The sequence below is a fragment of the Diabrotica undecimpunctata genome, chromosome 8, assembly GCF_040954645.1.
Source record: "Diabrotica undecimpunctata isolate CICGRU chromosome 8, icDiaUnde3, whole genome shotgun sequence".
Classification (NCBI taxonomy): domain Eukaryota; kingdom Metazoa; phylum Arthropoda; class Insecta; order Coleoptera; family Chrysomelidae; genus Diabrotica; species Diabrotica undecimpunctata.
The window spans coordinates 9,230,475-9,242,823 of record NC_092810.1 but is presented as its reverse complement, the minus strand read 5'-3'; the positions used below and the strand labels follow the sequence as shown (position 1 = coordinate 9,242,823).

Genomic DNA, 12,349 nt, shown 5'->3' with positions numbered 1-12,349 from the left:
TACATCTTAAGCATTTAGACAATATTAAATACTACAGAAGTGAATTTCAGCCAAAGCCAATTGTATATGTTGATGACACCTAGCTATGTATATGCAGGACACACAATGCTGAACAACTGGTCAGATGATAGTGATAAAGGATTATTCAAAAACAATTCAAAAGGAAATAGGTTGATTATTAGACACGGTAATGGTCAATCTCTGTTTCCCTTATTTCCTAATAGATTACCTCTTCCCACCATTTCCTTGAATTTATTTACGAGGATAGATTGATATTAAATTAGCCTTTGATAGATGGCGCTACTTGATACCGAATTGGTTTCGGTGTTGACATTTGCCATTCATGACATGACGTCTGTCAAAATTTCAAATTTTAAAAACAATTAGTTTGGTTTTTACAGCCGTCAAAAGCAAGCAAATTTTGTGTTTTCGGAGAAATGGAAAAAGTCGAGTATCGTTAGGTGATTAAGTTCCTCCACAAAAAGGGTAAAACGAATGTGCAAATCAAAGCCGACCTGGACGAAGTTTATCGTGAGGTTGCACCTTTGTTAGAAACAGTAAAATTTTCGAAAGCTGAGTTTGTTCGTGGTCGTACGAGTGTTTTTGATGATGAGCGTCCCTTGAGGCCAAATGAAGTCACCACGCCGGAAATGATCAACAAAGTCCATGACATGATTATGGCAGATCGTCGAATTAAGCTCCGCGATTTAATAGAGGTCCTAAACATTACCTACGAACGCGTACACAACATCATTCACCATCATTTGGACATGAAAAAGCTATCCGCGCGATGAGTACCGCGTTTGCTGACAATCGATCAAATGCAAAAACGTGTGACCACTTCGGAGACGCTTTTGGCGATGATACGGCGCGATCCCAAGGATTTTTTTCGCCAATTTATCACCGTTGATGAAACCTGGATGCAAAATTAAACCAAAGAACAGTCGAAACAGTGGCGCAAACTCGGCAAAGGGCCGCCGAAGAAGGCAAAGAGTGCACATTCGGCCGGCAAAGTGATGGCGACTGTTTTCTGGGATGCGAAGGGCATCATCCACATCGACTACTTGAAAAAAGGAAAAACAATCAATGGTGAGTACTACGCAGCATTATTGGATCGATTCGATGCCGAATTGCGTCGAAAACGTCCCGGTTTGGAACGCAAAAAGTGCTCTTTCACCAAGACAATTTGCACCGGCTCACCAATCGGCCATCGCCATGGCAAAATTACACGAATTGGGCTATGAATTAGTTGAACAGCCACCGTATTCCCCAGATTTTGCCGCCAGTGATTTTTTCCTGTTTCCAAACCTAAAAAAAATGGCTCGAAGGACGCCGTTTCGCAACAAATTATGACAGTAGCGCACCTAGAATTTGTCTCTGGGGGGAAAATTTTTTTTTTGGTGTTACTTCCTTTTCTAGTCCTTAAAATGTGTAAGTAACAGTGTCGGAATAGGGTCCTGGGGGGAGGGGTTTAACCTCCAACCCCCCCCCCCCCACGGTGCGCCACTGAATTATACTTCGGCCTATTTTGAAGAGCTCGAGCAAAAGTATTATTCAGATGGGAAAAAAAAAATTGGAAAATCGTCTTACTAAGTGTATCGAGCTAAAAGGGGACTATGTTGAGAAATAAATCGATTTAATTCCAAAAAGCTTGTTTTTTCTATCAAAGGCTAGTTTTATATCAATCCACCCTCGTATTTCAGATAGTTCAAGATATAGTTAATAGCTATAAAAGTATTAAATTACAATATTATATCACCAGACGAAAATATATTTAAAAATAACCGAATTCATCATTTATTGAAAATTGTACAACATTGATACAACATTTAAAAACACACGGATTTTTTTATAGAAAATGGATCGACTTTAGACAGTCCACAACATTCAATGTCTTTTTTTATGAGACGGAGCTTTCTCAAGTATTTTTGGTTTGAGATAGCGAACACGCTATCAACAATCTAATGTAGCAATACCATAATTTTTAAGATTTGTGATAATTAAATTTTGTTATACCTTTGTAGAACATCAACAATAGCAGCTTCTTTGGCTATTACCACAGTTCGAATGGCATCTTCTATTTGCTCCCAAATAGTACTGGGATCTTTACCCAAATTTTTTAAATAAGCGTTAAGGCTGTCTCTCATCCCAAATCCTAATTCGTTGTAATAATAAACCAACGCAGGTATTTTCCAAACGGGCAAGTAGTCGTCACCCACAACATATTTATCCAGGTTTTCGGGATCAAATGGATAATATTTTTCTGGACAGAATCTAAAATTGGAAATGTAAGAAAAAAAGTTGTATACATTTGCATAAAATATTTTAAACTTTTAAATTTACGTAATTTGAATAACAAACATTATAACTAGTCTCTTAATAATTATATTTATTTTAAAAATTAATTTATAAAAGGTATAATAATATAAAAGAACCCTTTCGGGCTACATCACATAATTTTCCATCATCAGTGCTTTTACTAGGTATATATGAGCGAAGCCAGTTAATATAGGGGTAAAAATCAGTTAAATATAGTTAACTGATATATTTAAATTTTTAATAATAATTTGCTTACCGTAAAAGTCCTTCTCCGTTGTAAATATAAACTCTTAAAGGTTCAACAGAAGTAATTATAGTATAAATACCAATATCAAATCTGTGCCCACTAACTAATAAAGGCTTATCGATATACTCCTGTAGAAAAGTTCCTTCTTGGTCTAAATTCACGTCAAAAATTTTTTTGATCTTAACCTCACGATGATCGTTGTTTTTTTGTACAAAGGATATATTGGGAAACTTTTGGGAATATTCCAGTAGTTTGTCTTTATCCACAGGTAGCTTGAATGCTGGTGGTATGTAATTTAAGCCGCTAGTAGCTAGAGTCACTTTGTTCGTTATGTGACCGATTCCGGGTAAATGGTTAACTTTTTGATGAGGTTTCAGATTGTCCAATTGCGACCTGCAATAATGGTAATACTTAATAATAATTACACACAACTTTAGAAGTTCTTTATAATATAAGTATTATTTTATATACAAAATTCAGAAATATTTGGAAGAATTTAACATACTCCAGAAGTATTTGTTTGACATCGATATCGACCATAGACAGGTGGTGTACATTATGTATCAAGTAAATCTACCAATTTTTTAAGTAAAATACGCAGTTTGGTTTGCTGATAGTTACCTAAGTTCCGTAAAGGGATAATCATGGGCCCAAAGCAGATCCCACTCCGAGTAATTATCGTCTTTTTTATATCCTAATCGATGTAGTATCGTGAACACTTCTTGCAAATGCCCTCCTTCGACATCTTTACCATAAGCCCAAAACGCCTTTTGTATTTTCTCTGCCGGCTGTAAGTTTGCCGCTTTGTCGAAGCATTTCCTACACTCATCTGCAGTTATGGCAATTACTGTTAGAACGGCAACGCCACCTAAGACAACTGATAATATGGTGTATTGTCCTATAGCGGTTTCTATTAGGGGTTTTGGAGGAGGTCGGGATGGCTGAAAATAAAAAAAATAAAAATTAATATCTTGTTGTTGAAAAACTGCAACAAATACAAGAATTCCATCACATAGTAACATTGCCAAAGCTGCATTAATATGCTTGAGATTTGCTTTCAGGACTGGAGCCATCAAGGTCTTTATATATTTCTACTTTGTACCTTCATATTTTATACAAGACCGTCTTTATACTGTTACGATAAAAATCCTGGCCTAAAAATAACCGTATTATATTATGACTAATGCTGTTCTGTTTTAGAATATACGAGACCTTTCGAATAGCTGGCATAAACTCCAAGTAATAAAAAAACTGGTTCCATTCGAATCTTCCGGAATTAGGCCTGTCCATTCGAGGCGAAACCAGGTCAATTGAGGTCAAAATCCATGGGATTCTAGAGCAGCTGTTTTCGTATAAATATGGAGGAACTTTTATTTTGAAAACAGTTAGTTAATTCGGACGACGCGCTCGCGATAAAATGTTACGTTCGCTTTTTAATAAATTATGTATGTTTAGTGAAAATAAATAAATATCATTCATTGTGCTTTTTAATGAATTAAGATAAGAACAAGACATTATAAATTAAAGACTTAACAATTAATAAATTCACAACAAATGGTGTCAGAAGTGGGATCGAACATAAATTAGACTTATAATAATAATACAAGTGAATATAAAATAAATTGTGAAAATGGCTACGATTTATGAGCTGACAGTGACTAATTTAAGAAGACATCTTGAAGACAGAGAATTAGCTTCTACCGGAAAAAAGGCTGAGTTAGTCCAACGACTAAAGAACGCTTTGCTAGAAGAGGGACTAGATCCAGAGACCTATATATTTGAAGATGCTGTCCTCTCGTCGATTTCGAAAGTTTCCGGCGACATCGCATCATTGGAGAACAAAGTTTCTGACGATATTTCGAAAGTTTCTTCTGATGTAGCCAAAGTTTCTGGTGATGTAGCCAAAGTTTCCGGCGATATCGCTTCGTTGGAAGACAAAGTTTCTAACGAGATTTCTTCGCTGGAAAGCAAAGTCTCTGCTAACATCTCTTCGGAAATCTCTAAAGTCACTTCTGAGATGTCTGCCCTCGACGATAGAATATCTTCGTTAAAAAATCAAGTTGCTGCCGATATGTTGGCCTTCGAAGAAAAGATGAAAGAAATGGAAAGGAAGATGGAGGAAACAGGGACAGCAGAGAGAGGTAACAATCCGATTACAGTGGAGATAAAAGAAGACGAGACGAAATGTAAGTTGGAGACACGGCCGAAATTTGAAGGAAGTGGAGGTTCTATTCATGTTAAAGTCCCAACTTTCGATGGAAAATCGTCATGGAACAACTACATGAAACAGTTCGAATCAGCCGCAAGAGCAAATGGATGGTCTGAAAAAGAAAAGGCGGTAAACCTGACTATCGCTCTTCGAGGAGATGCCTTAGATGTGCTTCAGACCATAGCCGTAGAGGAGACCGATGATTTCGAACAACTGAAGAAGAGGTTAAATATGCGATATGGCCACGAACATTTGGAGCATGTATATCAGTCGCAGCTTAAAAATCGTAGACAGAAGAAAGATGAGGCTCTTCAAGAATATGAGGTAGATATTGCCAGATTAGTACGATATGCTTATCCAACAGCTCCCGAAGACATGATGGAAAAATTGGCCGTTCAAACGTTTATTGATGGTCTTCGTGATCATGAAATGCAGAGAACACTACGACTAGCTCGTCACAAGACGCTGGTTGATGTCTTATCCGCCGCCCTCGAATACGAGTCAGCTACGCAGGCCTCTGGCGGGTACAGTAAAGTTAGGACTGTAAAAGAGGAAGGAGATGAAGATAAACTTGACCAGCTCGTTAATATGATAAAAAGCATGACATACAAGAAAACGAAGACCATCAGATGCTGGAATTGTGGCGAGATAGGACACGTACGAAGCTCCTGTAAGCACCCTAGGTACGACGCAAATCAAGAAACTCACCATCAGGAAAACTAGAACGGGTCAGCCTTAGGGGGGCAGCCTCGACCCAGAACTTTTCCAAAGACCCTCTCATACTAATAGCTTCTTTGAAATGTCGTGAAGATAGTGTATATGTAGATGGAGACATAAATGGTAAAAAGCATACGTTGTTGGTGGATACCGGAGCGACCAGAACCATTATACGCCCGACAGTTATAAACAGCCGAAAGAAACTGTTACCAACAAGGTTGCGACTTCGGACCGCTACAGGTGAAAATGCCAACATTCATGGAGAAATCCAGGTACAATTGGGAATTGGAGCAGAAAAGTTTGTCCATACTGTTATAGTTGCTGACATCGAAGAGGATGTTATATTAGGAATGGACGTAATGAATATGCATGGATTCCAATTGGATTTTAAGAATAAGGTAATCAAAGTTGGCAACGAGGAAGTATTTCTCCATCCACATAATGACAACACTGTGCAAGCAGCCATTAAAGAAGATACAGTCGTGCCTGCGAGAAGCGAAACGATCATAGTAGCGCGGCTACAGGGAATTGTGGACGAAGGGAGACCTGTTATGATGGAGCCTTGGAACCACGACGATGAGGTTGGCCGTGGAATCATAATTGGAAAGGAATTGGTGACTTCGGCTAAAGAAATTCCTGTGAGACTTATCAATGTCAACGACTACCCAGTGACCATAAAGAAAGAGACAAAAGTAGGAACTTGTGTACCTGTGACATCCATAATCCGTCAGGCGACAACATCTGATAATTCCAACGATAAATTCGACCAAATGGTTGCAGTTGCAGGACAGTCTCTAAATCAGATGGAGAAAAGGAAATTAAGGGAATTTCTTCGGCAGTATCGTGATATTTTCGTACCGAAAGGAGGAAAGACGGGAAGAACTACGGTTGTTAAGCATAAAATTGATACTGGTAATGCTAAGCCAATTCGTCAAACAGCTCGACGATTACCACAGGCGAAAAGAGAGGAAGCTGAAACGATTGTTCAGGAAATGAAGAAAGACGGGGTGATAGAACCTTCTACGAGCCCATGGGTCTCTCCGGTGGTCCTGGTTAAGAAGAAAGACGGAACGACGAGGTTCTGTGTGGATTACCGTTTGCTGAACAACGTTACCAAGAAAGATAGTTATCCTCTGCCTCGGATCGATGACACATTGGACACATTGGCTGGAAGTAAATTGTTTTCTACTTTAGATTTGAAGTCTGGATACTGGCAGGTAGAAATGGACCCAGTCGATAAAGAAAAGACAGCCTTCACCACAGGATCTGGATTGTGGCAATTCAACGTTATGCCATTTGGACTTTGTAATGCTCCTGCGACATTTGAGAGGCTTATGGAAAATGTGTTGAGAGGGTTATCTTGGAAAACATGCCTGGTTTATTTAGATGACATAATCGTCTTGGGGGAGACATTCGAAGATCATTTGAGGAATTTAGAAAACGTTTTTAATCGACTTAAAGCTGCCCAATTGATGCTAAACCCCAAGAAGTGCCAGCTATTTCAAGGTAAAGTCAATTATCTGGGTCATATAGTCAGTAAAGAAGGAGTGGCCGTGGATAAGGGAAAAATCGATTCCATTAAGGAATGGCCAAAACCAACTGACAAACATCAAGTGAGAAGTTTTCTTGGACTATGTACTTACTACCGGAGGTTTATTAAGAAGTTTGCAGATATCGCTAAGCCATTAACGCGACTTACAGAGGAAGCAAGAGAATACCGCTGGGATATAGACTGCCAAAATGCCTTTGAAACGTTGAAAAAGCATTTAATAACCGCACCAATTTTGGGGTATCCACTGCCAGAAGGAGAGTTCATCTTAGATACGGATGCAAGTAACGTGGGAATTGGAGGAGTGCTGTCTCAGATTCAAGGAGGACAGGAACGAGTCCTCGGATATTTTAGTAAAGTCCTTTCAAAACCTGAGCGGAATTATTGCGTCACGAGAAGAGAACTTCTAGCAGTAGTTAAATCAGTAGAGCACTTCTACCAATACCTCTATGGCAGAAAGTTTCTAATCCGAACCGACCATGCCGCCCTTAAGTGGTTGATGCAGTTTAAGAATCCAGAGGGTCAGATAGCCAGGTGGATCGAACGACTCCAAGAATACGATTTTAAGATTGAGCACCGGGCCGGAGTTAGCCACAGAAACGCTGATTCTCTTTCCAGAAGGCCATGCTCAGCAGAGTGTTCCCACTGCAACAAAACGGAATCCAAGGAAGCAGCAGTGCTAAGAACGACGATTGTCAACGCCGACTGGACGCCTACTAAGATCAGGGAAGAACAAGAGAGAGATCCAGTTATACAGAAAATCCGAAAATGGAAAGAGGAAAACCGTCGACCACCTTGGCAGGAAATATCAAACCTATGCTCAGTAGTTAAGACGTATTGGGCCCAGTGGGACTCATTTATCATCGAAGATGGCTTGCTTAAACGAGTCCTGGAAAATGATGACGGTTCAGAGAAGAGAAGACAGTTGGTGATCCCAAAGAGCAGAATAGCCGAAGTACTTCGTCAGTTACACGACAGTCCATCGGGAGGGCATTTTGGTGTAAGGAAAACCCTTCAGCGAATTCGGGAACGGTTTTATTGGATGAACAGTTCCGACGATGTAAAAGACTGGTGTAAGAAATGTACTATTTGTGCCACGAGTAACGGGCCTTACCGAAAAAGGAGAGCTCCTATGAGACAATATAATGTTGGAAGCCCGTTTGAAAGAATAGCTTTGGACATCGCTGGGCCATTTCCAGAAAGTGAAAATGGAGGCAAGTACATGCTGGTAGTAATGGATTACTTCACTAAGTGGGTCGAGATTTACGCACTTCCAGACCAGAAGGCCGCCACCGTTGCAGATAAGTTGATCCAAGAATATATCAGCCGATTTGGAGTGCCTTTGGAGATCCATAGTGACCAAGGCAGGAACTTCGAAAGCGATCTATTCCAAGGAATATGTGATAGACTAGGCATGAAGAAAACAAGAACTACAGCATATCATCCGCAATCTGATGGTATGGTAGAACGGATGAATAGGACAGTTGGCAAATATTTGACAAAGATGGTGTCCGATCATCAGCGAGACTGGGACCAATACCTTCCGTTCTTCACAATGGCCTACAGATCTGCTGTTAACGAATCAACAGGCCAGACACCAGCGAAAGTCCTATTCGGACGCGAAATGCGACTACCTTGTGATCTAGAGTTTGGGTGTCGACCTGGAGAAGATGTAGCAGGTGAAGATTATGTGATCGAATTACGAAGAAGAATGGACGATGTACATGAGTTGGTCCGTTCCCACCTTCAGATCGCTAGCGACCGAATGAAGAAACGGTACGATACACAAGCCGAAAAGGGTTGCTTTAAGAAGAACGACAAAGTATGGCTGTATAATCCCAAGAAGCGAAAAGGTTGTTCTCCCAAATTGCAGCAGTTTTGGGAAGGTCCATACCTCATTATGGAGAAGATCAACGATGTCATCTACCGAATAAGCAAGATTCCGAAGGGAAAGCCGATGATAGTACACCATAACCGGCTGGCGTCTTTCGAAGGTGACCACGACGTAGATGAAGAAGTGGAAGTAAACCAAGTCCACGATGTGTCTGACCTCACGTTTGAGGAATTCATGGGTGCCTATGGAGGTACCGGTAAAGCGAGACATGGTGTTACCACTGAAGAAAAGCAAGATCTACTAGCGCTCCCCGATGACTACTCGCTGGCCCTCACCATCCCGGCCAGTATCAAAGACGCACCAGGGTTGGCATCCGTCTTTCGAAGGAAGTTTGGTCGAGTTGCAGAACTTCAATGCCAGGTGCCAGCTCCCGGTAAAACCTTGAAACTCCAAGATGCATCACGTTACCTTTTCTACCTGGTAACAAAAGACACTGCCCGTGACCAACCTACCTACCGAGATGTATGGGAAGCCTTACTTCAATTGAGAGAGCACGTACTAGAGTCCGACGTGCAAAAGTTAGCCATGCCAAAGTTGGAGTGCCGCCAATTAGATTGGAGGGTTATCCGAAATATGGTGGAGGAGATCTTCAAAGACACCGAAGTCCAGGTGTTAGTCTGTTGCAATCCGCATAGTTACTGGTGCGGAGAGAAAACCGTCCCTTGTCATTTTTATACAACTGGAAGTTGTAAAAGAGGGTCCAGTTGCCGATACCAGCATACAGTTCCGGTTCCAGTCCCGACAAGGTTCCAGGAGGAACCATCTTTTAAGAGGGGGGCAATGTTACGATAAAAATCCTGGCCTAAAAATAACCGTATTATATTATGACTAATGCTGTTCTGTTTTAGAATATACGAGACCTTTCGAATAGCTGGCATAAACTCCAAGTAATAAAAAAACTGGTTCCATTCGAATCTTCCGGAATTAGGCCTGTCCATTCGAGGCGAAACCAGGTCAATTGAGGTCAAAATCCATGGGATTCTAGAGCAGCTGTTTTCGTATAAATATGGAGGAACTTTTATTTTGAAAACAGTTAGTTAATTCGGACGACGCGCTCGCGATAAAATGTTACGTTCGCTTTTTAATAAATTATGTATGTTTAGTGAAAATAAATAAATATCATTCATTGTGCTTTTTAATGAATTAAGATAAGAACAAGACATTATAAATTAAAGACTTAACAATTAATAAATTCACAACAATACGTTTAAAAGTTTGTAATATGTCTTGAAATAAGCAGTTCTCAATGCTTTATATAAGACATAGTCGATAGAGAAGAGTAGGATTTGTTAATTCTACCCGAAATTTCGATTGTTTAATAACCAGCCTTTTTTAATGTCTCAATTTTGTTTCCTTAGAAAGGATCCTGGTATTCTCTTGAGAACTCTTCTCTTTTTACTCTCGGTTCTTACCATTTCCGCGCTCTGGTTTTGTATAAATTTTCTGTGATTCACTTTGCAGAAGTCATGTTTGCCCCTTTCTGATTTTCTGCTATGCGCAGATAGTTGTCTGTTTATGAACCATCTCTTTTATCTCTTATCGTCTTGTTTTCCATGTTCGTTCCCACTAGTTGAGACAAATTATTGCGCTAAAGCTATTATTCCCCAAAGCTCGACAGCTCTCTGGGACAATGCTTAAGACAACACTTTTGCCCTGTATCATGCATCTCCTGGGCACGATGGCAATATACCTCAGGATTGGGGAGTGTAGTAGGTGCAACACAACTGACAGTAAGATGAGCCAGTTGGGGCGAGGCAGTCTGTGATTTGTCCATTGAGCATGGTGTAAGTGTTCGTGTGAGGGTATGTGTGTGTGTCTATGTGTATGATGTTTTTTTGGGGTTGGAAATACTTTTTATTATCAGGACTGCCTGGAATGTCGGACTCGTATATTACAATACAATACCAACGTCCCCTTCTTCTGCCTCTGTTTCCCCCACGGTACTACCGTAAGGTATTACTTCACAAGGGGAGGATCTAGCTGTTGCTCTTCCTTCATGTCGTTGAAGTCATTCATTCTCTTCTACCAAGCGTCTCTATTTTCAGCTCGTCTTCTTTCAATGCGGCGAAGATCCTGGAAAACTTCCATCGCGAATGTGGCGATTGTATCCCAAGTTACCTTCCATGAAAGCATTTCTTCTACTATGGTCTCTGGTCGAATTTTCTGTTGGGAAACTACTTCTAGAGTATTGCGCAGCAAGTTAAAACGAGGACACGCAAAGTGCGGAACACTTGTTCCGCATCTTCACTGACCCCGAGGCAGAATGGGCACACTCTGGAGACTCGTTGTGTTTAAAGCGATAAAGATATGCTCGAAAACAGCCATATCCTGAGAGAATCTGCGTCAGATAGTAGTTGACCTCGCCATGTTTGAGGTTCAGGCAAACATTCACCTGTGGTATAAGATAATGCGTCCACCTGCCCGTTGTTGCGGAATCCCACTGTAATTGACATTGATCAATGCTGTTTTGCCCTTGTCTTCTTTTAAGTCCATCTCGGCACAATATAGATGTAGTTGACTCCTTTTGCCGATAAAGGGTATTCTTTTCCTCAGATAATATCTGTGCGGAATGCGCTGGCAACTCTCAAAGCGCTCAAAACATATACTAATGCGACCAATCCCGAGGATTGTCTGATTTTCAGTTTTCTAAAAACTATTATTGATTTTATATTCGACATTATTGTTAAGATAAATATTCAAACTCTTCCAAAATTCTTAACTGTCTACAAAAATTATCAAAACAAATAAGACTGTTATCCGTTACACTATTAGCATAGAGATGTCTTCGTCATATTAGAAAAAAATGTGAATATATGAATTAATTTGTTTATTAAATCCGTTACGGTGTTTGATTAATAATTTATTTATAATTTCTGTGACTAAATCAAAAGTATGACTTTCACTGTACATACGGCGATGCCAAATTGTGGATAACGGCATGAGTATCTAAATAACAATGTAAGGTACAAAGAAGGTGATAATTACTTATGCTGATTTGGTGAAACAAAACAACGCAGCAAAAAGCAATAATAGAGATGGAAAAAGTGTAAAGGATCCGTTCTTTAGGAAACACAGATGTAGTGATATTGTGCCCTAATGCAGCCTTAGCCTTTTATATTTCAAAAAATTCAGGACCAACTGATTTTCCATGTTCGCTTTCCAAAATAAATATAGATTGTACTTTTTTAATTTATTGGATAACTTAACAATACAAATATAACCCAGGTCGAGTTGCATACCACATTACGAACGGTGTCAGCAATACTAACTACTTTGTATGTTTACATTTCGCTTTAAATACACAAATTGTGTTGTACACAAGATCACGTATGTGTAAATATACACAATATTATTATAATAGTTCCACTTTCATGTTTAATATTTTTTTTCCTAACATCACGTTTTGGGATTTAT

At 39.8% G+C, this 12,349-nt stretch overlaps 1 protein-coding gene across 3 annotated transcripts in view; it reads right to left on the bottom strand.

Annotated features, from left to right (window-relative positions):
• The window catches only part of TTLL15 (tubulin tyrosine ligase-like 15), a 44,382-nt gene that overhangs the window by 7,924 nt on the left and 24,109 nt on the right, over positions 1-12,349 (bottom strand). For all 3 annotated transcript variants that reach the window (XM_072542430.1, XM_072542428.1, XM_072542429.1), the window contains exons 2-4: positions 3,188-3,507; positions 2,576-2,959; positions 2,017-2,274 (exon numbers count right to left, since the gene is read on the bottom strand). In XM_072542430.1, the coding sequence (XP_072398531.1) occupies positions 2,017-2,274; positions 2,576-2,959; positions 3,188-3,507 (962 nt within the window). The remainder of the gene's footprint in view (positions 1-2,016; positions 2,275-2,575; positions 2,960-3,187; positions 3,508-12,349) is intronic.